The sequence below is a fragment of the Dasypus novemcinctus genome, chromosome 3, assembly GCF_030445035.2.
Source record: "Dasypus novemcinctus isolate mDasNov1 chromosome 3, mDasNov1.1.hap2, whole genome shotgun sequence".
Lineage (NCBI taxonomy): Eukaryota > Metazoa > Chordata > Mammalia > Cingulata > Dasypodidae > Dasypus > Dasypus novemcinctus.
In genome coordinates this window covers 27,456,125-27,484,036 of record NC_080675.1, presented here as the reverse complement: position 1 = coordinate 27,484,036, position 27,912 = coordinate 27,456,125, and the positions used below count along the sequence as shown (strand labels likewise).

The window sequence follows — 27,912 nt, the reverse complement described above, 5'->3', positions numbered from 1 at the left end:
TGTATTTAAGTAAAACAGATTTATAATGAATGTTCTTGTCTTAGCTTATAAGGGCTGCTACTGGAAAATATTACAGGCTGGTTGGCTTAAACAACAGGAATTTATTGGCTTAAGTTTTGGAGGCTAGAAGTCCAAAATCAAGGTATCAGCAGATCATGCTTTCTCTGAAGACTATAGCATTCTGGTGATGGCTTGCTGGCAATCAATCTCCGCCCCTGTCACATGGTAATCTACCTCTTTTTGTCTTCTCCTGTGCCTTCTGTTCCATGTCCAAATCCTTTTGTTTATAAGGAGTCCAGTCATATTGGATTAAGATCCACCCTGCTTCAGTTTGGCCTTCTCTTCATAAGATCTTGAAAGATTTCATTTACAAATGAGTTGACACACACAGGACCAGGGATTAGGGCTTGAACATGTCTTTGTTGGGGTGTGATTCAATTTATCACAGTATTCTTTTGTAACTGGCTCTTTTTCACTCAATATTATGCTGTCAACATCTTTCCATGTTCTTTCCATGTATTGCTAATGTAAATTTTAATGGCAGAATAATGTTTTATTTCATTAATGAAGCAGAATTTATTTAAACAATCCCTCATCACTGACATTTCAATTTTCATTATATGTAGTGCTGTCAGGTATAAGCCTCTGCTTTAGATTTGTTTGTTTATGTTTGGAGTGAGGGAACAGGAAATGATTTTATAGATAATCCAAAGAATAGGGAGATTGTTTTCAAATTGTAGCTAACTAAATAACAGTATTTTGGTTTCTCTGCATAGTTTAAAATGTCCAGCTTAGCATGCACAAAGGATCCATACTGAAATAAAAAACCAGACGTGTGTCTGAAGATTGAAAGTTTTAAACCCTTTTTTAGACTAATATAAAGCAATTACAGTCTCTTCCTTTTTTTTTCCAAGTAGATACTTTGAAAGAATAATAAAACAGATAAGTATGATCTCTTCTATTTTATAAATGCTTTTCTCCTCATTCTCACTGCACTGCTTTTTCAATGAATACATACATCCAAACCAATTTCACATTTTCTGAATAGTTAGGAACACTATAATTCTAAAAGGTCAGTTCATGAATGTAAAACATCTACCTAAAGTGTCTAATTTCCAGGATATTGCAAAAAGGAAAGATATCCAATTTGTTTAATCTTCTCCCATCTTGCCCCCAAATTATTGCCCCAAATTATGAAAATCCCTGGAGGCTGGTTTCTTTCACAGAATCAATTTCGCTTCCTAAGAGCAGGCAGAGATGGCCCAATGCTGCAGTAAAGCCCAACTGGTCCAAGTTCCTGCAATGGAATGCTAAGCAAGGTCCATGCTTGGATGTCTCAAATTTCTAATGCTGTAGTTTACATTTTCATGACAAGTAATTATCTTTATGAGACCAGCCATGACCCAGCCATTGCTCCATCCTGCACAGACCACCAACCCCACAACCATTTAAACCCACCCATGGCTGTCTCCATTTGCCCACCATTCAGAGTGAGTGCCACCGGGGGGCGTCCTGGGGGTCTTCTTTCAATAGACAATCTCAGTCCATTAGAGAGGTTCTAGAAACTTTGCAGCTCTGGAGGGAAGAGGTAAAAGCTTTCATTCTCAGGAAGCCTTGGTCCTTGTACAAGCTTGCACACCCCTTCTCTCACATTCAGCCCTTCATTCAAAGAGGTAATGGGATAGAGAGCTTCATAAGCCATAAAAGTTTCTCTTCATTTTCCTAGGGCAGCTTCAGCTCTGGCTTCAGAGAGCCTGGGTTCAAATCCCTACCAACTCACTTGCTGTGTGACCTTGGGCAAGTCAATTAGCCTTCCTGAATTTCAGTTTCACCGCTTGTAAAATGGAATTAATACTGTTTATACCATAGGGGTCTTGTGAGGCTTATATAAAATAATAAATGTAAAGCACTTAGCCCAGTAGTGGGTACCAAATAAGCTGCCAGTATTTATTCCTATAGTATTATTTACATACACATAACTAAGAAGGAGAATATCAGATACCCTTATCAATTTACATCCTATTTATCATTTCTGTGTACCCCTTCCCCAGCTTCTGCGCTTTTGCTTTTAACAGATCCTGCCTGCTTTCTGGAGGACTCAAGCTAAAAAGGAGGCAGAAATAATCTGTAAGGATAAGTCATTCAGTTTTTATTACCTAACACTTTTAAGAAAGAAAAAGAAGAAACTTGAAAGAGAATATTGGAGGTTTGACAGAGAAAGGATATGAAGGAATAGAGAAGGAAGGAACTTTTTAAGATGTGGTATTGAGGCTTATGAATGGTTCCCCTTAATTTCTTTAAGCCCCATAGGTAAAGGCAGGGGTTCCTTTTATTAACTTGACAGTATTTATTTGAATACAACATTACAGTATGCCTGAGAAACATGGAGCCTTAAGTTATTTTGGGGACTAATTACAGTCTCTTCCTTTCACTATTCCCCTAAATCAGAACCAAGATCAATTTGAAAATGAGTGTTCCCTGCTCATTCTAACCACTTCTTGTTTATCCCTATAATGGGGAGGGCAAAGTTTTTGAGATACAAAGTTAAATCCTTGTTAGTTATAATAATTATTATACTATTATGATAATTTTATAAAATTTTCTATTTAATTTCATTTAGATTATTTTATCTAATTCTCATTACAAAATCCTGTGGGCTAGGAAGAAAATATATTTTTACCCACACATGAAAAAACTCAGAGTTTGTGATTTAAATAAAGTCAAAGAGAGTTATTAGCAGAGTTGAGACTGGCCAGCAGAATTCAAAAGGAAGCTCCTGAGGGGACCCCCTGATTGTAAGAAAAGCTGAGGGGGAAGGATAGAGCTGCCACCATTTCCCCTGTAATACCTACCCCAATGTGGGAAACCTCAGGCACAAGTTCTATTAATGAGAAGAATGAAGAGCACCATTTCGCTTAACTGAGCTTCAAAGTCTATTAATGGCAGGAATGGATGCTACCATTTGAATACCTGAGCTTCAAAACTATGCAGAGAGGGCAGTTCTTCAGCCACTTCCAACTCAGCACTGAGGCACTGACTCCTTGAATAAATAACCACAACTGACTAGTCTTAGTAGTACTTCTGGATTCATCAAGAGCCTAGAAAAACTACTTCTGATCATTTGCCTTGCCATTTTTCCCCTCCATTAACCTTTTGCAATTGTACAATTCTGTGGTATTGTTTATATTCACAATGTTGTGCTATTATCAGTTCCCTCCATTACCAAAGCTTTTTCATCACACAAAACTGAAAACTCTTCATTCAATAAGCAGTGACTCCCCATCACCCACCCCAAGCCCCTGCTAACCTGTAATATTTCTGTCACTGTGTAGCTCATCATTCTGTGTACGTCAGTACTTCCTATAAGTGGAATAATGCCCTGTACTCTGGCTGAAGAAAACAGCAGGCAGGGAACTGGTCAGCCATGGAAGCAGAGGAAAAATGGAGTCACAGATGCCACAGAAGGGAACTCTGGAAATTACCATCTGGTCAATATCCAAGAGGAAGAAAACTTAAATCAGTGAATATCAGGTGTTCAGACCCCACAGGCAAAGTCATTCCTTGTAAGAAGCCCTGATATTGGGCTCTTTTAGTCTAGAAAAATGTATTCATCTCCTACTTGTTTTGATTGATTTCATGTGCTTAGGCAATCTTCTGAATCTGTCTTGGTTTCCCACAATAGTCTGCCTACAGGGAGAAAATGGTTATGTCCTCATGAATATTCTGGTGACATTTGCATTTCTTATCATAATAAATTGGCAAACTGATTTGTATGTCCTTAAAAAGCTAATCTTATGGTCACTATGTGCCAAACATTCTAAGAGCTTCTAATAACAATGTATTAAATCTTCACAGCAACTCTTTAAGATAAGTATTACTATCCACAGTTCACATTTTATATCAAAATGACAGTCAAGCTTGGCTTAGGAATTTGGTGTCATTTTTGAAGATTTGAAACCCCAATCTTTTACTTACCAACCATGTGGCCTTGGGCAAGTTATTTAACCTCTCCATATCTCAGATCATCATCTGTAAAATGGGAGTGATAGCATTGCCTAACTCATAGGATTTTTATCAGGATGTAATAATAAACGTAATGCATTTTATAGTGCTTGGCACATAAAATGCTATGTAAGTGCTTGCTATTATTATTTTCAATTTAAACCTTTGTAAACACATATATTTTTTACTTCACAGTGCACTTCCCCAAATTTTTTAACAATTAAAAATACCAATCAAGAATGCTACATACACACCTAATAGTATGGCTAAAATTTAAAAGACTAACAATGCCAGGTGTTGGTGAAGATGTGGAGTTAGGGGAGCAGATGTGGCTCAAGCAGTTGAGTGCCCACCTCCCACATGGGGGGTCCTGAGTTTAGTTCTGGTGTCTCCTAAAGAAAATGAATAGACAACAAGCAAAAACAATGAGCAGACAATGAGTAAAAAACAAAACAAAACAAAAACACAAGCAAACAATGAGCAAATAGACTTGGGAGCCAACTTAGGGGAGCCAGTGTGGCTCAGTGGTTGAGCCCCAGCCACCTGCATACAAGATCCCCAGTCCCAGTACCTCAAAAAATTAAAAATTTAAAAATTTAAAAAAAGGACACCGAGAAAACTGGAACTCTCATACATCACTGATATGAGTAAACATGGTACAGTCACTTTAGAAATTGGCAGTTTCTGCTAGAGTTAAGCATCTACTTACCTATGACCCTGAACCCATTCCTAGGTATTTAACCAAGATAAATAAGTACATATGCCCATAACTCCATAGCAATTTTATTCATAATGATCCTACAAGGAAACAACTATCAACAGGAGAATGAGCAAACTGTGCATATGTAGAAATATAATGCCAATTAGCAATAAAAAAGAATCACTGGTACTTGCTACAATTTATGCTGAGGAAAAGAAATCAGACACAAGATTAGTTTATGTATGATTCCATTTGTATGAAATTAATAAGCAAGTAATTTAATAGTGAAAGAAATCAGAAGAGTGATTATTTTATGCAGGGTGGGGAGTATTACTTACTGGAAAAAGGGCACAAAGGAACTTTCTGGGGTGATAGAAATATTCTATTTTGATCCAGGTCCTGGTCACAAAGGTGTGGATGTATACATATACAAATGTTATATATATATAAAGTTATCAAGTACACACTTAAAATTTGGGTACTTTAATGAATGTAAATTATAGCTCAATAAACAATGGTGAAAAAAGTTTCAAAACAAAAGAAAATTGCCTCAAATAATGAAAACCAGATTAAATATTTTCCATGATCTGGGGGCCTACATCAAGCATTATGAATACACAACTATCTCCCAAGCAGTATATCTAGACAATAGTCATAAACCAAACCTGTCCAGCTATTGCTTGAGTTTCTAGGACTCAAATCACAAAAATAAATCAAAGCCCAAATGGCAGCTACTATCTGTCCCAAAATGATGATTCACGGGTGCCTTTGGAATCTAGGTGGTGTGCTACTCCATTTCAGTGGCAGTTTTGCACCTTTCATTCAAAGGCTGCCATAATGAAGTACCACAAACTGGGTGGCTTAAAATAACATATTTATTGTCTCATAGTTCTGGAAACTATGAGAGAACCTTCCTTGCCTCTTCTAAATTATAGAGTTTGCCAATAATCCTTGGCATTCTTTGCTTGCAGATGTATTATTCCAATCTCTATCTCTTCTGTCTTCACACCTGTGTCATCTATGTCCAAATTTCCCTGTCTTATAAGGACACCAGTCATACTGGATTAAAGCCTACCCTAATCCAATTTGGCTTCATCTTATCTAACCACATCATAATTGACCCTGTTTTGAAATAAGGTCACATTCACAAGACATGAATTGAACATATCTTTTTGGGGGACACAATTCAATCTTGATCAAAAGGGGAAAATATTACATAAAATAGAGTTTTTTATGGCTAAGAGATTTCAAAATGAGTGGGGAGGTCACTTCAGAGGTTACACTTTTGAGATCTCAGCCAGACTTCACAAACTGTCACAGTAAACAAAACCTCAATCAAATGTGCTCCTGAGGGCCCTAGGTACGTCTGGATATCATAGGCAAGCCAAGTGGTCACACGAAACCAACAGCCCCCCTGGTGGGCTCTATCTGGGAATATATAAAAAGCTATTTCCCCAATATAACATAGTTATACTCGTTTATAAACCACCTAATCATAATTCTTCTACTTCTTTTATTTGAACCCATAATTTTAAATTTACCTGTTAAGTGTATTTCTCAGAAGCTAAAAGCCTTCTAATACTTTCTATGCTGGTAGAACCTTGAAACCCAGCAGATAGGGAGCTCTTCAGTTCTTCAGGACTGCCCTGGACAACTAACAAAACGATGATGATGGATCAGCCCCAGCTCAAAAGCAAGGAGTGTCTTCAACTGCAAGCAAAACAATTTTATTCCTCTGCTCCATAATATCTACATCCTTTCTCATCCCGAAGGAGTCATAGTGGTCGTCATCCCAAATGAGGGATGAACAAAATCTGCTAACTAAAGCAGATTTATTGTAATTGTAGTTATTATCTTATGTTAACTGAGTAACTTGTAACATTGATATAATAAAACAAAAAAAAATTAAAAAGTAACAGATAAATGATATTGTCTAAATTACAATGCACAACTTCATCATATATTCATGTCTGAATTATCTGCACCAATTCCCTCTTTTTCTACTACCAGTACTTTTTATCCTCACTTTACTAGTTCAGTATCATACATGTGGGACATCACAATATCAATTGGTTGATTGACACAAGTTTAAATATAAAAGGAGGCTCTTGAAATGCATATGACATTGATAAAAATCAAGCTTGATGAACAATCACCAAATATTCTCAGCCTGATTGCCAAGAGATCAAAAATGTGGCACGCAAATGGGAAGTTTGGTGTTTCTGGCTGAGACATGGCAAATCAGGTCAACTGAGCTTCTCAGCACTGTGCAATGCAGTCATACTCATCTGCTTATACTCAGCCTTGCTTATCCAATTGAGGCTGTAGTGACAAATGTGTAGCATTATTTAAGTCCACTCCCACGTGTGCATATATACACTCAAACGATGTATTTATGATTCCAGAAACCCTGTAAGAAGTCAAGATGCCAGAACGTGATAAAGAGAAATACATATTGATGAAATTTCAGTGAAATGGGCAAATGATCATGCAAGATTACTGTGGAAGATTAAATTGCACAGACTGTTTTTGTTGAAACATTAGAGTACGGTCTGCTGTCTTCACTAGCTTTAGCCAGATTTTCATCCCATATTGCTACTCGAGGAACAAAGACAGTACTTAAAGTTGGATCCTATTTGCAAAATCCCAAACTAATCTGGTGACATTTCACATGTAACATTTCTATTTTTGCATTGTCTTCCAATTGCAGACATTTGAGAATTACAAATATTGCCTCAGCAAGGCCCAAAGGAAACTTTTTGAGTCATCTCCTCACTGATCTTTCTTGGTCAAAATATGTCAAAGAAAAATAACTTTAAATTGCTTCAAGTTAAATATTTATTTTCTCTTGTAATTTCCATATCAAATTTTCCTGTTAGAAGTTAAAGCCAAATTGTTTAACTATTAAATGTACATGTTGCACTTAAGATATGAAACCATAAATGTGATTAGTTACAAGCAATGCCCATATCAATAGTAAACACTTGTGTATTTATATAAGGTAATTTTTCTTATTTTTTCATAATGTTTTAGAAAGAATAACCATTACTTTCCTTTTCTGAGCCATTAAAGGCATCCAAAAAACAATTTTGGCACTAATTCTTTTGATAATAGAATAATGCTTTGAAGCTTTTTAAATAATTTTGTCAGAAGATGTATATTTAGGTATATATTTTTCCTTTTCCACAAATATTCAAAAACTATTCTGAAATGAAAATAAAATATTCTGGCCAAATAATTATATTTATCCCTCCCCCCCCATCTGCCTCTAAAGCAGTAATCACAATGCCACGAAAAAATCCTTTTAATAAAAGTTTTGCTCTTCAGAATTGTATTAGTCAGTCAAAGGGGTGCTGATGCAAAGTACCAGAAATCTGTTGGCTTGTATAAAGATTATTTATTTGGGGTAGGAGCTTACAGTTACCAGGCCATAAATCATAAGTTACTTCCCTCACCAGAGCCTTTTGCCATGTATTGGAGCAAGATGATTGCCGATGTCTGCCAGGGTTCAGGCTTCCTGGCTTTCTATCCGGAGTTCATTTCTCTCTGGGATCAGCTCCTCTGTTTTCTCCACAAGGTCAGCTGTAGACTATCAGGCAAACAGCACTATCTCTTTCCCCAGGGCTTCTGCTGTGTCTAAGAAGCTGTCTCTATTCCTCTGTGTTCTTCTCCTATGTGTTCACTTCCTGGACTCCAACTCAAAAAACTTCAACAGCAAAACTCCAGCATCAAAGCTCCAATATCAAAACCTCCAACTCTGTCCTTTGCCATGTCTTTTATCAGTGAGTCCCCACCCATTGGTGGGAAGGGCTCAACACCCTACTGGTGATCCAATCAAAGCCCTAATTGTAATTTAATCATGCCCAGGTACAGACCAGTTTACAAACATAATCCAATATCTATTTTTGGAATTCGTAACAATATCAAACATCCAATTGCTTGCTCCCAGATGTGGGGATAAAAGAGAACCAAGCTGATCATAAATACTGTATCAATTAGCTCTAGGCACAAAGCTGATGTGTAACAATCCCAAAACTTTCATAAGCATTGTTGCACCTACATCTGGTGTCAGCTGGAGGTCAGCAAGACATCAATATAATATGATAATTTATTCTCCACCTCCCTCATCATAAAGTAAAACTATTGGGAAAAATGAACACAACTCTGCAAATAAATATGCTATCTTCACTAAGCATAAGAAGGAAGGGAAGAGAAGAGGAGGGAGGGGAGGGAAGGGGAGGAGAGGGAAAGAGAGGGGAGGAAAGGTCACTAATGGGTTTATTTTTCTAGATTATGTATACATTATTATTGAACATACCCAGACAAAATGTATGAACGGAAAAATTGGAATTGAATGTGATGATTTATACGATCAGTGCCCATTTTGATAGTTTATTCACTTCACATTTTTGAAATCAGTCTTCTGTCCTGAGCTGGATTATAATTGTCATGATACTATTTAATTTCATTCAGCAAATAATTCATTTTCATCTCAGGCTAGTTCTGCAGGCATTTCTCTTCTTTTTTACAGATTTACCATCCATATTGTATTATTACTAAGAGATAATTCAAGAAACCTGGATTATATATTTCCAAACCAAATTGAGGAAAAGAATGTAAATGTTTTTTGACCCTTTAACCCTTAATCCCTCTTAATATGTACTTAATGTATTTAATGCTATTTCTGTTTCAACTCAAACTTTCTAGAAACCGTTTTAACCTTGCTTTCATTCCCTACTGAATTAAATGTGTTATTTACTTTCAAACACAGACTAAATCCAAAAAATTTCTGTTCAGTGAAAGCTACAGTTTAGAGCCATATCAACTAAGAATAGTGTGTGCAATCTTATAAGTATGCCCACAAGGACTAGCCTTAAGACAGTTCTGTAAGTAAGACTCTCTTGGAGATTAAGAAACTCAGTCTCTGTGGGTGGTACCCAAAAAGTGTGTATCTTATCCTTTGTTTCCCTTTGGCATGGCCTAATTTTATACAGAGATTTTAGCAGAACAACTTATTCTTTTCATAGCTTTTTAGTTTCCAAATACTGAATCCGGACCAACAGGCTTTAATCAAAATTAAAGAGATGTAAGTGGGAGATATGCTAGAAAGGGCAGGTAATTTATGGGATCTGCATTTCTCAAATAATTTTAAGACAATGCTGGGCTTCATGATGAAATACCAGAGATAACAAAGGGTTGGCAATTTATGCTTTTGTTATTCACTTTCACGCATTCCCTCCCCCAAATTTAATAGGACTCTTTATAAACTAATATGACCCTGCTGGTGCTTTGATTAAGCAAGTTACAGAGAGATTTCAATCACTGCAAAAATAAGCAGTCAAAGAAAGCATAGAACAAGAAAATATATTGTTGAAAAATTATTCTGAAGCCTAGAAGAAAAAATAAGCAATTTTATGTCTATAAATAAAGTATTCAATGGAGGAAATGTGATCTCAGCTATTTAAAGGGCAAAAATAGACACATGGAAAAATGTTAAGTGTGGTGGGGCATCACCTTATTTGCAAAGTGAGTTAGGAAACCAGGCAACCTTTTACATACAGGAGTCTAGTTAAGCAGTCACCATAGTAAAGAAGGGAACACTTAAAAAATATAGCACCTAGATGAAAAGACATACCGGAACGCATCAAAATGTTTTATTATTTGTGAGGAAAAGAATCTCAGTCTTCTGAATCATATTTAAAAAAAGCAAACTGAAAGAAAAGCCACAACCTTTATGTTGCATATCCAACAAAGGTGTTTTACAATCCTGAGGAACAATTAGTTCCTTGGCAGTTATATCTGAACTACAGCAAGTAAATAATGAAATCTACTTTTTTTATTCTAAGATAAAATCAAATGCATTAATCCCTCTTAATATGTACTTAATATATATTGCTGAAATTCTAAGATGTGTCCACTAATAAGCATGTAATATGAATTCAGTATTCTTGATACACTTACGAACATATTATGTTTGCCCTTCAGTTAACAAATAGAAAATAATTTTAGAAACAATAGGTAGGATGTTATAGTTTACTGCTAACCCAAAGATAAGCTGTGAAGATTTATTTTCTGTAACTGACTCACATTCAATCCTTGTCTTTTTGGGAAAAAACCAGTATGTTTGTTTTTCATTGATCATTATATTTTTTTATTATGTATGACAAAATATATGTTTTAAGGACTGCCATGCTTCTAGTATTGTGTTCTTTATATTTATGGTGAGTTGTTAGAAAACTCTAATTATGTAACTACTATTTTCACAGGAAGCTTACAGAGACTCATCTGAAAATCATTCCCAGTCATGCATTTTCAAATCTGCCCAATATTTCCAGGATGTAAGTCATTCTTTTGAATATAATGAAAAGTTTACAAATATGACATGTTACTTCCTAAGTGTGCTCTATGAAGAAAAATATTTGTTATATATTGTACTTGTGTGCGGCATTTTAAATATAAGTGAAATCTTTATGCATGTTTTTTTTAACTTGGCTACTTCTCAACTCCCTAATTAATAAATGCTTTTTTTAAACCTAAAGAAAATTCAATAATTTGATCTTGAGAATTTCACAGTTCTTGAAGTATTTTCATATATCTTGGGATATGGCAAAACCTTAGCTGAAATTCTGTCCTATAAACAGATTTCTATATCTATCTCTGATCCAGTCATCCTAGTTACAAATTCTTGATTTACCTTTCACCATTAATACAAATGTTTGCATTTTTTCATAAATGTAGTCGATGATTTCTGACCTCTCTCACTTAAAGGAATTAAAAAGAAAGAATTCTTCTTAACGAATTTAGAAAACACTTAGAAAACTGAAAGGCTATCCAATCAGAGTCAGGGGCAAAAGGATTTCCCTGTCGGGTTGACAAACAGGATATCTACATGTGAAGTGAATCTGGTCTCTGTTTCCTTTGATTGATTCTGACAGGCAATCCAGATAATCGGGTACCACACAACCAAGAGCAGCTTGAACAGTTTCTGAGTAAATTTATTTCTTTCAAGGTCATTTATAGAGTGTCTACTATGTCATATCAGAGATTCTCAACCGAGGTGGTTTCTGGCCCCAAGAGGCATTGGCATTTTTTGAAGTGACTTACCAGCCCTTCCTTTTTCAAATTCTTGCTTCCTTTGGTTTCATTACATTGCTCTCGCATCCCTTTTCTTATTGTCTTGCTCTGGGTACTCTTCCTCGTTTTCCTTTCCTGGCTTCCCATTTTATTTCATTGCATTTTATTTACTATTTCGTGCTACTATATTAAATACAAGCTCTTTCTTTATTTTGATCCAGTTCCTCTATAGGAACACCCCCATTTCTTTGGCTTCACCTCCATTCCTTTGGCTTCATTAATACCTAATGCAGCTAATTTCTGACTCTCTCTAGCCCTAACTCTTTCCTACAATTTAGGAATGTATTTCAAACTTCCTTCCAAACTTCACTGTAGGTACTTCAAACTCAGCATATACAAAATAATCACATCATCTTCCTCCCAAAGTGTTCCTTCTTTACTCCTTCTCCTTCTAATAGCACCACCATTTAGCATCCTGCAACCTAAAAGCCTCAAATTCACCTTTAGCTCCTCCCTTTCCCTCATCTCCCTTTCTACAGCTGTCAGTTTGATATCTCCACTTGGATGTCCCAGTGGCTTGGCTATTGCTTCATCCCTTCAACAAATATTTATTGAGGTCTATAATATCTTATTTATTGAGGCTAGATGTTTGCCTACAGTAGAACAACAATAGATAATACTCATGCATCCTCCTGTTTCAATCCTAAGCATGTGCTGAGAGCCATATGGGGAAGTTTTAGGGTGCTGTGGGGAGTTAGAAATGATTAATGACATGGATAGATGTTGTGGTCAGGAAAGCCTTCTTGGAGGAAATGGTGACTAATCTGAGATCTTCACTGTCCAGGCAAAACATACGTGGAAAAATAATTCCAAGCACAAGGGGAAAGCCAGGGCTGTCTGTGGAACTGATGCTCCTTAGGGCTGGAGCTTAGGCTGGGAAGGGGCAGATCAAAGGCTAGGGCCTTGTGAATCAGGTGAAGGAATTTGAAACCTTCTGCAAGGACCATATGGAACCACTGAATGGTTTTAAGAAGGCAAGGTAATAGGATTTTTTTTTCCTTTATGGTTTACATTATGGTTTACATTTAGATTGTACACTGTTATACATTTTTGGTTACATTATAGTTTACATAGGATTTTTATTTTAGAAAATGTCTCTGTCTGTGCTATGAAAAATAGGTTGAAGAGGAGCAAGGGTAGAGACGGGAATCTAGAGAGGATGCAGTGTCCCAGGGGAGAGGTAGTAGAGAAAAGAACAATGATGGTTGAATAGGGATGAAAGGAAAAGTGGCAAGATTAGAAATAAATAAAAGAGAACTTAAAAACTTAATGATTGATTTGGAGGGTGGGAGATATGGAGAAATTATATTTCTAATACCATACTATTAGATACTTCATTTAAAATGCCATCTCATTCATTCTTGTGGCTTTTTCTAAGGTCTTGCATTTTCTGCTGTTTTGAATAACTCATTTATTGACTCATTCATTCACTTAACACATATTGAGAGTCTAAAACGTGCTAAGTGCTTTGAAAGGTACTCACGGTTCAATGGCCATCAAAAGCAGAAATATTTCTCCACTTCAGAGAATTTAGAGTCTAATGCATAAGACAACATAAGTCAAACAGCAAAACTGTTATAAAATCACACTGTGTAATTATTGAAAGGTGAAGTTCATAGTGGGATGAGGATATTCTGTAGGGAAATATCCTAATCAGGAAGCTAGGTCGGGATAGGAAGAAACTTCTGAAGTAAGTGACAACTGAATAAGACCTAAAAGATTAATAGGACTTATATTATGAAACTCCAGGTATCACAGGATCAAAAAAAAAAAAAGGTAGGAATTTATTTTAACATCAAGAAGTAACCATGAGGATAGTATATATTACATGATCTAGGAAATCTCTGACTAGAAGTTACAAGAAAATTAATAGTATGTTTGGAGTTTAGAACCTTACTAACTTCCTACTTTGTCTTATATTTTTGTGACACTCAGCTACTTATCAATAGATGCAACTCTGCAGCGGCTGGAATCATATTCCTTCTACAATTTGAGTAAAATGACTCACATGTAAGTACAATGGAAATTGCAGCATGACACCCAGTCACAGCCACTCTTGATTGAATATGTTGTGGCTTCAGATGCAAGACGACCTGGTTTCTAGATTATGAGTCATGACTTCTTTTTATTATCAAATTCTGAATTTGTTCTCATTCTGAGTTTATATTAATCCATCCTAATTACTTCTCACTACCATAGTTAGAAGCTGAAAGACAGCATTAGATATCTTTCTGAACTATTTCATTCTATTATTATAGTGTCAGCAGATTTTATTGGTGTGGATATCAATGAGTCAATAAATTTTAATTATTACCTACTTGATACCACGGCCTGGGCAAGATACTGGGTTACACAAAACTTATCATTTTCCTTTGGAAAGAGAAGAGAAGCTTAGTGAGGTTAAAATAGGAGGGCGGTTAAGAACTCTGGCTTTGGAATTGGTCCGGTTGGGCTTGAACTCTGGCTTCTCAGCCTACTCACTATGTAACCTTGGATAAATTTTATAATCTTTCCTAGCCTCAGTTTCCTCATTTGTAAAATAAGAGTAATAAGTGTTCCAGCTTCATATGGTAATTATAAATGTTGAATGAGGTAATGCATGTAAGCATTTAGCACACTACCTAGCACTGAAAAACCTGTCAATAAACTTTTTCTTTTTTTTTTTTTGAGGTACCAGGCCTTGGGATTTAACTGGGAACTCATGTGTAGGAAGCTAGCATTCAACCACTGAGCCACATCGGCTCTGCTAAGTTGGTCTTTTTGTTTGTTTGTTTTCTTGTTGCTTGTTTTTTTTTTTGTTTTGTTTTCAGAAGGCACTGGGAACCAAACCTGGGACCTCCCATGAGGAAAGCAGGTGCTCAAGCTCCTGAGCCACATCCACTCCTTCAATACACTTTAATATTATTCTGCTTCTACTTCTCTAGTACATTACTGCTAATAAAGAGCTTTACATACATAATCACATTTTAGTATTTTGAGAAACCATGTGTTGTGGAATATTAACTACATTTTCTTGATAAAGAGACAATACCTATCATCTTTAAATACTTAATATGTTCTAGACACTATACTAACCATTTTTTGTACTTTATTTAACCCTCAAAGCCAACCCTTTGAAGTAGGAATTATTGTTTCATTATTTATATAAGCAAAATACACACACAGAGAAGTTAAGTATGTTTCCCTAAGTCACATAGTATGCCAGTTTGAAGTTCTTTTATCAATGCCAAAAAGAAAAAGATTGTGTTTTTTAAGTAATCTATTCCTGTGGGTGTTAGACCCTTTTGATTGGACTGTGTCAATAAGGTGTGACTCAGGTTGAGTCTTCGTCCTTTTGCTGGGTCTGATATAAACAGAGACACAGAGAGAGACAGACAAATACAGAAAAAGAGAGCTCTGCATATTTGATCTGGCCATGTGAAAGGACTCCAGGTTCCCCCACAGCTGCAGAAAGGTGGAGAAGCCCCAAAAGACTTACAGAAGAGGCCCAGTAAGAGACAAGCCCTGTGCCTGGCTGCCTTCAGCTGATCTCCAGGAGATAGTAGATTCTGGAGGAGGAGGCAGAGATCTCAGCAGGGATCAGTGGCCATCTTGCTTTACCAGGTGGCAACTGATTTTGGGGAGAAAGCATCTCAGCTAATCCTTGATTTGGACATTCCATGGCCTCAGAATTTTAAGTGTTTACCCCAAATAAGTCCCCATTATAAAACTCAACACATTTCTGGTACTTTACTTCAGTAGCCATGTGGCAACCTAAGACACACAGTTACTAAGGGATGGAGCCAGAATTTTTAAGCCGTAAATATCTGGCACAAAAAAATCATTCCCTTTCTGTATTTTCCACATGATTTTTCTGTAAACCTACAACTGCTCAAATAAAAAGATTTAAAAACCATACCCTAAGCACCACAATATGCTGTCTTCAATAATACTGAAACCCAGAATGTTGCTTCCAGCTATGGTAGACTAGTTTTTATCAGATCAACTGTTAATCTGAGAAGAAGTAGAGGTGCTGTATGGAAAAAATAGAAGTCTAATGATATTGGAGAACCATAAAGGAAGCAAGGACTTTAACTGAGAGAAGAAAAGTCCTGAGAGGTGAGCCTAACATTTGGTTATTTTCCCCCGAGGTATTTCTTGAATTGTAAATAGTGATTTAAGTAATCTCATAAGGTTAGAGAAATAAAAATTTGAATTCAGGGCTCACTGAGGAGAATAGATCCTGACACCCCAGGATCTCACCTTCATCCTCAAAAGTTCCATCCTAAAAGTAGGGGATTGGAAATAGATGGATCCTCATAAAGACTAAAACTCAGTTTTAAGTCAATAAAAAATAGCCATGTCTACAAAAAGATAAGAATTTATGGGAAACATAGAAAAAACAGACAACAGAATGATTCAAAGGAGAATGAGATATTGAAGTTATCACATACAGATTTTAAAACTGTAATTAATATGTTAAAGAAATTAAGTGGCAAGATAGAGAACTTTAAAGGAAAACTGGAAATTATAAGAAAGGATCATATGCAAATTTGAACTATTGGTTTTAACAACAGATTAGATACAGCTGAAGAGAGAATTAGTAACCTGGAAAATAAGTCAGAAGAATATATCCAGCCTGAAGCAAAAAGAAAAGGAAAATAAGAAATATATGGGATTGTTAAACATCTAACATTCCTAATACTGGAGTCCAAGGAAAAGAAAAAAATGAAAGAGAAGCAATATTTGAAGAGAATTTTCCCAACCTCATGAGATATCAAGTCACAGATGTAAGAAGAACCAAAAACCCCAAAAGGATAAATACAAATAAAATTACATCACTGCACATTGTAAAAGTGCTAAACCCAAAGATGAAACTGATAGCTCACTTTTCAATAGAAATAATGGAACCCATGAGGCAATAGAATGATGTATCCAAAGAACAGAACAGAAAACTAACAGTAACAAATATCTCTTAACCCAGCAAAAAGATCCTTCAAAAATGAAGACAAAGAAATATATTTTCAAGGAGATGAAATTGAGAGAATTTATCACCAGTACTTTCATATTGAAGAAATTTCAAAAGGCAATTTTTAAGGCAGAAGGAAAATTTCCAACGTGGTAGCACAAAGGTACAGGAGGAAATGAAAAGCAACAGAAAGGGTAAATATTATGTATGAGTAAATATAAATTAACATTGACTACACAAAATGAAATTTTTGTGTTTAAAATACAGATAGTCCCCACTCTGCATGATCATGCAGGACTGTAAAAATGACCATGCAAGCTGGAACTATGCAAAATAACCTTAATAATCAGTGGGAAAATTAAAATTGTTCCCTGACCTTTTAAATTTTCTATTAAAAAATTAAAACTCTCTTACAATAAGTTATAAATGTGTAAGGAAATGAAACATAATTAAACTCATATTTAGAATACTATAGTTTAAAACATTAGAAACAGAAGAAGTGTTTTATTTCTTTGTAACTTTCTGTGTAACAAGTAGTTTCTCTTTATTTAACTTACAATACCAAGAACATCATTTCTATGCCTTGGTGAATTATAATACCTCTTTCTATGCTTGGACCTGCTTCCAATATTTTTTCTTTGAATTTTTAATGTCATTAAATATCTCTGAGTGTTCCTTTAATGTGAATATTTTTTGCCAGCATCACTTCCTCTGAGATATATTAAACCTTTTTATCACAATCATTTTCCTCATTTATGTTCATAAATTAGGCTTCACTAAGTTCCTCTGGCTGGATATCTAGAGTCAAATGGCAGCAAAGTCAACATTCTCAAAGTCAGCTATTTCTTATAACTCCATTTATGTTTGATTAGAATTTTAATTCTAGCATCACATATCTTTTCTTTGCTAGACTTTCATTTTTGTTGGCCGATTTCCTTCTTTCAATTATCCTTTTTTTTGATAAAATTTCATGCGGGTTTAATCTGGGAATCAGAGACAACACACTTTCATGCTTTTCTCTCTGGCATGAATTGAATTACAGGTGTGCAATGATCAATCACTAACAGACTTTTGAAAGAAGTGACATTATGGTCGTTGACCACAATACACATATGTTATTTACATAGTGATTTGTGGACCAACTCCCATATAACATACCATGTCAACAGAAATTTGACCTGTGTTGTCAGGGGACTATAATTATTTAACTAAATTGTGGTAACTGAAAGTCTGCATATTGGAACCATACAGAGTAAGAAATGCCTGTATAAAAATAATTAAATCTCACAATAACAACAACAAAAAAGAGATGACAGGGTTATAAATCATGCTAAAATGTTCTAAGGTCCTTGAATTGTCTGTGAAGTCATGAAAGTACTAATTGTTATTAGACTTCTATAAATTATGACTAAATCTTTCAGTCTATTGGGTAGCAACTAAAATAATTATAAAACAATGGGTAACCAATAAGTTAAAGGATAAGGGGAATGGACTTATACAAATTAAATTAATCAAAATAAGGCAGAGATCAGAGAAGAAATAAAGAACTCGACACAAATAGATTTAACCCTTAATAGTACTTATGCTAATTATATTAAATGTAAAAGGACAAAAACCCTAATTTAAATACAAAGATGGTCAGATTGATTAATTTAAATAATGCCAACTGTATGCTGCTAATAAGAGACATACTTTAAATATAACGATATGAATGTATCATGTGCAAACACTAAGAAAAATTGATCTAACATTGACAATATATAAAGTATGAAGATTTACTGTATATAAAAAGGGGCTAATTCATTATGATAAATGGAATATTTTACCAAAAAGATATAGATTCTAAATTCGAATGCCTGTAAGAGCATAGCTTCAAATGATGTAAAGCAGAAATTGACAGAACTGAAAAGAGAAAGAGACAAATCCATAATCACAATGGGAGTTTCTTTTAAAATATATATACCTTTATAAGTAACTAAAATGGAACAAGTATACCAAAAAAGTAATTGCTAATACACAAAATTAATAAGCATAGAAAATCTGAACAACATAATTTCAAACTTATCCTTTATTTGACTTACATAAACCACTGTACCCAACAATTGCAGAATACATATTATTTTCAAGGTCATATAGACCATTTACTAAAATTAAGCAAATGTTGGGCTCTAAGCACAACTTAAAAAAATATTAAAATCAACATGCTGGAGGACAACCAGCAAGATGGTGGCAGAGAAAGGAGCCATTACCTCCTGCTACAGGCCAGTTAATAAACACCCAGCTAGCTGGAGCTAGCTGAAGCACCTGTTTGGGGGCTCCAGGAGGCCAGAAGAGCATCCTGCAATACCCCTGAAGGAACAGAAGGAGGAGACTGCCCATCTGTAGAGAAGACTCATAAGTAGAGCACTCCACGCCAGAGGCTGGTGCCCATCCTCCACTGGAGGCACAAGCCATCTTGGGAGCTGTTCCACGGCTGGAATTGAAAGCTCCATGTCCCAAAAATGGGGGATAAAGAGACGGTTGGGCACCAACTTCAGCTACTGATGAATAAATTAAGTGGGCTAAAGTATAATCCTAAGAAGAGCTAAAGTTTGAACCTGTCCAAGTCAGAAAGAGGCTGGTAGCTGCAATTATTAACTCTGCTCCTGGCTCTAAGGGAAACGCGGCCGACTGAAAACCACAGTGCTGGTAGGGACTGGCTTCTTTCCATCCAGGTCAGACTGCAGCTCTAGCCTAAGCTCCAACCCCACCTCTGGCAGGAAGGAGGCTGGGGGACCTGTGCCAGCCCCTTCAGGAAATCACTGGCCAAGCCATGGAGGCTGGCGATTCTCCTATTTAGCAGTGCAAGCCACCCAGGAGCTGTTCTGTGGCTGGAATGGGAAGCTCCAATTCCCAAAAACAGGGGCAGAGGAGACAACTGGCCACCAATTTCAGTTACTGATTAGTAGACTCAGCTGGCTGAGGTATAACCCTAGGAACAGGTAGGGTGTGAATCTGTCCAAGTTGGAAAGAGGCCTGTGGTCAACATTTTGACTCCACCACCAGCATGATGGGAAGCCAGCCTGACTGAAAATCACAGTGACAGTAGGAGCCAGTTTCTTTTGCCCAGATCATCCTGGAGCCCTAGCCTAGGGTTCAGCCTCATTCTGGCAGGGAGGAGGCTGGAGGGCCCTGCACCAGCCTATCTAGGTAACTTCAGGTACACTTGACTGGCACAGACTGAATAATGGGAAGTCTATCAGGGCAACTGTGGTCATCTTGGACTCACACTGCATAGATTGCTGCCCACACCTGCAGCTCCATCCCCACCCCAAGCAGGGGAGAAAGGTGTATGAAACTTCACTAGTCTCTCTAGACAACTACAATCTAGGCCTGCACAACTTGGATTATTCCACACAGCTATGAGTCTGTCCCTACCCTTTGCAAAGGAGAAAGTTGGGAGAAGCTTCATTGGTCCCTGGGGCAATGAGGGCAGGTTGAGCCTCCACAGCTTATAGCACCAATGAAATCCTTGGCTCCTACTGCACAACCAGCAAGGAAGAAAGGTCAGGAAGCCCTAAACTAAAGAGAAAAACTGCACCCAGAATAAATACTCTAGTAAGCCAGATGCCAAGACACCAACAAAAAATTAAAATCCACACCAAGAAGCAGGAAGCTATGGTCCAGTTAAAGGAACAAGATAAGCCCCCAGATGACATAAAGGAATTGAGACAACTAACCATAGATGTTCAAACAAATCTCCTTAATAAATTCCATGAGATGGCTAAAGAGATTAAGGATATTAAGGAGACATTGGATGAGCACAAAGAAGAATTTGAAAGCATACATAGAAAAATAGCAGATCTTATGGGAATGAATGTCACAGTAAAGGAAATTAAAAAACATTGGAATCATATAATAGCAGATTTGAGGAAGCAGAAGAAAGGATTGGTGAGCTTGAAGAAATTGCCTCTGAAAGTAAACCTACAAAAGAACAGATGAAGAAAAGAATAGAAAAATTGAACAAGGTCTCAGAGAACTAAATGGCAGCAATATGCATGCAAACATACATGTCATGTGTGTCCCAGAAGGAGAAGAGTAGGGAAAAGGGGCAAAAGGAATATTTGAAGGAATAATGGTAGAAACTTTCCCAGCCCTATTGAAGGACATGGATATCCGTGTCCAAGAAGCACAATGTACTACCATCCAAAAAATCCAAATAGACCAACTCCAAGACACATACTCATGAGAATGTCAAATGTCAAAGAAAAAGAGAATTCTGAGAACAGCAGGAGAAAAGCAATGCATAACATATAAGGGATACCCAATAAGATTAAGTGCTGATTTCTTACCAGAAACCATGGAGGCAAGAAGACAGTGGTCTGATATATTTAAGATACTACAAGAGAAAAACTTCCAGTCTTTTATCTGGCAAGATTGTCTTTCAAAAAATAGGGCAATTTTAGAATATTTACAGATAAACAGAAACGGAGAGAATTTCTAAACAAGAGACCAGATTTTCAGGAAATGCTAAAGGATGTGCTAGAGCCTGAAAAGAAAAGACAGGAGAGAAAGGCCTGGAAGAGTCTAGAAATGAGAATTATATCAATAAAAGTAACCAAAAGTGTCAAAAGAGTGGGGAAAATAAAATATGACAGATAAAACTGAAATAGGAATAAACTTAACCAATGATGTAAACCACTTGTATTCAGAAAACTGCAACTCAATGTTTAAAAAATTTTAAAAGGCCTAAATAACTAGAACATTCCATGCTCATGGATTGGAAGGCTAAATATTATTAAGATGTTGATTCTACTCAAATTGATATACAGATTCAATGCAATCTGGATAAAAATTCCACCAGCATTTAAAAAGAAATGGAAAACACGATTATCAAATTTATTTGGAAGGGTAAAGGGTCCTGAACAGCCAGAAACATCTTAAAAAGGAAGAGCAAAGCCCTCATCTCTAGACTTTAAATCATATTACCTAGCTATAATGGTAAAAACAGCTTGGTACTGGCATAAAGACTGACACATAGACCAATGGAACCAAATTGACGGTTCAGAAACAGACTCTTAAATGTATGGATAACTGATTTTTGATTAGCCTGTTAAACCCGCACAGCTCAGGCAGAAGAGTTCATTCAACAAATGGTTCTGAAGAACTGGATATACATAGCCAAAGGAAGGAAAGAGGACCCCTATCTCATACCTTATCAAAAAATTAACTCAAAATGGATCAAAAACCTAAAAATAAAAGCAAAACATGAACCATAAAGCTTCTAGAAGATATTGTAGGAAAATATCTTCAAGACCTGGTGGTAGGTGGTGGATTCTTAAAGGAGATAAGAGGAGGACTGAAATGGACTACTGATGTTTAATGTTTGTAGAAGTTTTAATTAGCTTTAATGTAAAAGTATGGAAATGTATAGAGTAGATGGTAACAAAGAGTGAGTAACAGCTAGTTTATAAATGGGGGTGTGACTGAAGATGATAGTCTAGTTATGTAAATGCCAATAGAACGCTACAGAATAATCTAGTAACTGAATAGCACAGTAAACCAAGAGGTGGATGAGAATTGTAGTTGATGATACAGATGCAAGAGTGTCCTCTGTGAGTGAGAGTAAATGTACATCAGTACTGCAGGGTAGTGGGAATGTGGAGAAGCATGGGAAAAATACAACTGGAGTGATCTATGGACTGTGGTTTGCAGTAATAATGTAATATTCTTGCATCTATGCCAAAGATGTACTGTGTTGATAATGGGGCAGTATGGAAAATATGTGCCAAATGTATACTATGGACATGGTAACAATCAGATGATATTATCTGTAACAAATGTTCCATCACAGTGTGGTACGGTTGATAGAGGGGTGTTGTTTGAGAATTCTGCACATGTGCATGATTGTTTTATAAGTTTACAACTTCTGTTATAAAAAATACATTTAAAAAATAATAATAGGGTAGGTTGGGGGAAAACACACCAAATGTAAGATAAGGACTATGATTAGTAGTAAGATTTTGACAATATTCTTTAATAATTTGTAACAAAGATCTCACAACAATGCAAAGTGTTGGTGGAGGGTTGATGTATGGGACCCCTGTATGATGTTATGCATGTTTGCTTTGTAAGTTCACAATTTTTACTATATACTTAATTGTTTATGTATGTTCATATATAAATGATATAAAGATAATAATAGGGTGGGTTGGGAGAAAATACTTTGCTTATTAGTAATATTTTGACAATGTTCTTTAATCATTAGTTAAAAATGTTTAACAACAATGCAAGGTATTGGTGGTAGCGTGAGTTATGAGAGTCCTGTATGATGTTATATATGTTTGTTTTGTAAGTTCACAATTATTCCTATACACTTATTGTTTATTATGTTTATGTATAAGTGATATATTTCAATAAATTTTTTAAAGTAAAAAAAAAAAATCAGACATGTTCTCTGACCAGTAATCAATACACTTCTAAGTAATCTTAAGTCAAAGAAGAAATAACAATGGACATTAGAAAAGATTTTTAACTAAATGACAATAAAAATCTGACCTATCAAATCCTAGAGGATGAAGTAAAGTAATGCTCAGATGGAAAATTATAGCTTTAAAAAGACATTTTTAAAAGAAAACTGAAAATAAATCATTTAAGTATCCTTCACAATAAATTTTGAAAAGAACAGTAAATTAAAACCAAAGGAGGGGAAAGTGAATGTGGCTCAAGGGATAGGGCCTCTGCATTCCACATGGGAGGACCCAGGTTCGATCCCTGGGACTTTCTGGTGAAAAAGAAGAAGAGAAATGTGCCTGCATGGTGAGTCGAGTGCCTGTGTGGCAAGCCAGTGCCCGCTAGGTGATGGGCAGCAGAGACCAGGAACTGAGGTGGTGCAATTGACAGGGAACCTCTCACCACACCAGAGTCCCCAGGATCTAATCCTGGTGAATCCTAGAGGAGAAAGACGAGAAGACAAGAAGAGAAATAGATACAGAAGATTACACAGCAAATGGACACAGACAGCAAAAAAACCCCAGCGGGGTGGGGGAAGGGGAGGGGGAGGGAAAGGAAAAAGAAAAACCAAAGGAGGGGGTAGATGCGGCTCAAGTGGTTGAGTGCCTGTTTCCCACACGGGAAGTCCTGGGTTCAGCCCTAGTGCCTCCTAAAAAACAACAACAAAAAGCAACAAGCAAACAAATGAAAAAACCAACTGGGGTAGCTGATGTGGCTCAGTGGTTGAGTGCCAGCTTCCCAGATTCAGGCTTAACACCAGGCTCTGGTACCTCAGAAACAAAACAAAATAGGCAAACAAAAAATGAAAAAATACCCAAAGGTAATAGAATAATACTGAGACTCAAGAACACTGAAACTCAGGTCAATAAAAATACAAGTACCAAAATTCAAAACCAAATTTCCTGACTGCAACTGTAATGTCCATTAATCACTCCATTTTGCTTCTCCATCCTCCCACCAAAAATAAAAATGACTAATTTGTAATAAAGTTCTACTTAAACATTGTTTGCTCTTAAAAGCAACTATTTCATTTTTATTATAGTCTTCTTTCTCATAAAGATTCCAGTTGCTCACATTTCTCTTATAAATATTGATTTTCTCCCTCTGAGCAAAAGTATTAACTTCCTACAGCAAAGGAAACTGTTGAATACAATAACTTAAAAAATAATAAGTTTAAAATGAAGTGGTAAAAGCATATTTTTTGCTTTATATAGTTGAGGTATTTGGAGTTTAATGTCTTAGAAAATAAAATAATGCATCCTGCATTCTTCAAATTTTCCTAATATACATCTGACACCATCTACAAATGGTTCAGTCTCACTTATTAAAAAAAATAAGTGAGAACTGTGGGATGCATGCCACTAAATGTTCAATGCATTATTTTGTAATCATTGATTAAGCACTTACTATAAACAAAGCATTTTGCAAGTTGGATGAGAAAAACAAAACTGAAAAATCACTCTCCCATCCTCAAGGAGGTGGGAATTGCTTTGGGGATATAAAATAAATCACCAAATATCAATACAGAATGATTTAATATATAGATGACACAGTACAATCAACTGAACTTTTCCAGGATTCCTGAGTATAAAATTAATGCCCTTGAAGAGTGGGTGTAGCTCAGTGGTTAAGTGCCTGCTTTGTGTGTATGAGGTGCCGGGTTCAATCCTCAGTACCTCCTTAAAAAAAAATACTGTCCTCTGGTTTATTTGTGAAAGAGTTCTTCACCATATTAGATTTTCTGCAAGGGTAGATATTAAACTAAGCAGTGCTTATTTCAAATGTCAGTGCATAGGGCTTATTGCCACATGTATTGAAAAGCCTCAATGAGGAGAACATCAGCAGCAAAAGAAGATAATGTTATTCTGGTTTTTTTTTTAAGATTTATTTTTATTTATTTAATTCCCCTCCCCTCCCCCGGTGTCTGTTTTCTGTGTCTTTTTGCTGCGTCTTGTTTCTTTGTCCGCTTCTGTTGTCATCAGCAGCACGGGAAGTGTGGGTGGGCGGCGCCATTCCTCGGCAGGCTGCTCCCTCCTTCGTGCTGGGCGGCTCTCCTTATGGGTGCACTCCTTGTGCGTGGGGCTCCCCTACGCGGGGGACACCCCTGTGTGGCAGGGCACTCCTTGCGCGCATCAGCACTGCGCATGGGCCAGCTCCACACAGGTCAAGGAGGCCCGGGGTTTGAACCGCGGACCTCCCATGTGGTAGACGGACGCCCTAACCACTGGGCCAAGTCCGTTTCCCCCAGTTTTCATTTTGGTACCGTATACCACTTAAAGTATTTAAAATAATGAAATTATGCCTTTGCAGGTATATATATATACATGTGTCTTGTTTTTGAAGTAAATAATTAGTAACTACTTCCTTGTACCTCCAAGAACACAAGGTAAAGTTGCTCATAATATATGTACAAGAATTATTCATTTAATTTGAATCAGTGTATCCCCGCTCTACTCTCTAGCTCATGCAAACCTTGTTAAAGTCAGAGTGGTCCATTATAGGTACTTAAAAGCAGCGTAGAAAAAAAATAAAAAGTGAAGTACAGCATGAGGCGTGGTCGAAAGCTAGGTTTTTAGCTAATATTCTCAAGGAGTTTCTTGTTTTAAGCAACTTTACACATTCATCGTGGACGGGTAAGAGTCCAATTCCTCTCCTTTTGCTCCTCCTTCCCTGAGCAGAGCTCCTTTCTCTCATGTTGCTGATTTCCCCAATTTTTTGATTCAGGTTAGCTGCTAAACCTGAGCGCCTGCAGTAGTGCTTATTGGGCAAAATCTTTTCTCTGATTAGGCCTGTTCTTAGCTCTTATTGAGAATTAACAATTGTTTCTCAGACAGAGGGGAGAAAAAAACAGAACCTAGACAACAGGAATTTATTGGTTCACCATTTCAGAGGCCAGAGGGCTTCCTCCCCAGGTGGACAGGACTTCTTGCTGGCCAGCAGTTGTTGGATTCCTTCGATTTCCAGTCACAGAGTGATCTCCTCTCCTTTCTCTCCTGGTTCCGTTGACTTCTGGCTTTTGGCTTGTCCTCATAGCTTTCTCTCTCTTTGTCTGACTTTCTTCTGTTTTTGTAAAAGATTCCAGTATTCCAGATAAAGATTCAAACTCATGCAATTGGGCCACACCTTAAAAAATCCTGTTTACAATGGGTTCACACCCACAGGCATGTTGATTAAGAACGTGTCTTAATTAGGGTACATAATTCAGCTCCCCACATTAATATAGGCCAAATTATTCATCTGCTGACTTGTGAAAGCACTGCAAACTGAACATCAATGCTGTACTTTTCATCCAAATGTCTATTTTATTTGATATCCAATGAAGGGGAAATTAAGCAATAATGGGTATTTAAATTTCTTTTTAGTTTTGGTGGAGAATCTCCTATAAACATCTTTAGGAAAAAAAGAAACAAGCAAGCAAGCCAGCAGTATTTGGAGTCAGAAGTCCTAGGCTGAAGCCCAGTATTGCCTCTAACTTCAGGACATAAGAACAACCACTTAACTCCTCTCAGCCTGTCCTCATCATTTTATCAGCAAAATGAAGATGATCATTACTTGCTTCACCTAAGTCAGTTCTCTCACCCCCTCATTGGTAGAACCATCCCAGGTGGTCAGAAATATACTCAGTACCTCTTTACTCTTTAATCTCCCAGGGCTGGGCTTTTCCATTCACTAAGTTTCAAGATCCTCAAATATTTCTCTGACACAGCCCAATAGCCCCACTTGCATAGAAGTACCTGTGCTCTGATATAGAGTGTACATTGTTTTGCTTTGTTTTTTAAAGCCTGGGATTTTTTTTTTTATGTACATTTATTTACATTTTTTTCCTTTTGAAGAAGACAAAATAAAAGTAAAAATCTCATATTCTTTGCTCCAAGCCTATCTACTAGAAATGACCAGTGTTAATAGCGTGTTTTGAATCTTAATAATTTTATCTATGCTTATTTCTATTAGTTTGGGTAGGCTAATTCCAGTAATAAATAGACCAAAAAAAAAAAAAATGTGTAAGGCCTAAAATAACTGAAGTTTGTGTCTTGCTCATGGAACAGTATGGGTAGATGAGCAGGCCCTCCTGCTCTCCTCCATGCAGTCACTCAGGGGTCTAGGCATCTGAAGGTGCTGCCATCTTCAGCTTTTACCCATGTTCACTCTGGAGGGCATCTCCATTCACAGTGCTGCAGTTCTTTACAAGTTTCTCTTCTCTTGGTGAGTGTCCCCAACTTCCCATTACCATAGCCAGTCTTCTGCATGCTTGGGCCATAAATACTTAACTCAAAATTGTATGATTTAAACACACCCTCCCAGGTATGCTTTGAACTCATTCAAAATTAGACTCATCTTTCAATCTGCTCCTCTCATCAGAAGTAATTTGTTACTTACCTCCACCCATCCTTGCTTTCTATCTTTGAAAAGGTTGTACCACCTGCATTTGTTTTGGCTATCCTCTATTTCCATTTAGCCAAACTACTGCCAGTCCATGCCCTCTTTCTCCTTCCACCACTTCTTTGATTCAGCAGAGATTTTTCAAAAGTAACTTGTGAGGCAAGTATTGAACTGTCTTCTTACCCCAGAGAGTGACTTCTTTTCCTTAATGTTTTCTTGTGGTATGTCTTCTTTGTCTCTCTTTTTCTTTTACCAT

General features: G+C 36.7%; 1 protein-coding gene across 1 annotated transcript in view; it reads left to right on the top strand.

Annotated features, from left to right (window-relative positions):
* TSHR (thyroid stimulating hormone receptor) overlaps nt 1-27,912 on the top strand; it is a 190,972-nt gene that overhangs the window by 105,006 nt on the left and 58,054 nt on the right. Inside the window, exons 2-3 of the mRNA XM_004470897.3 lie at nt 10,969-11,040; nt 13,772-13,846. Of these exons, the coding sequence (XP_004470954.1) occupies nt 10,969-11,040; nt 13,772-13,846 (147 nt within the window). The remainder of the gene's footprint in view (nt 1-10,968; nt 11,041-13,771; nt 13,847-27,912) is intronic.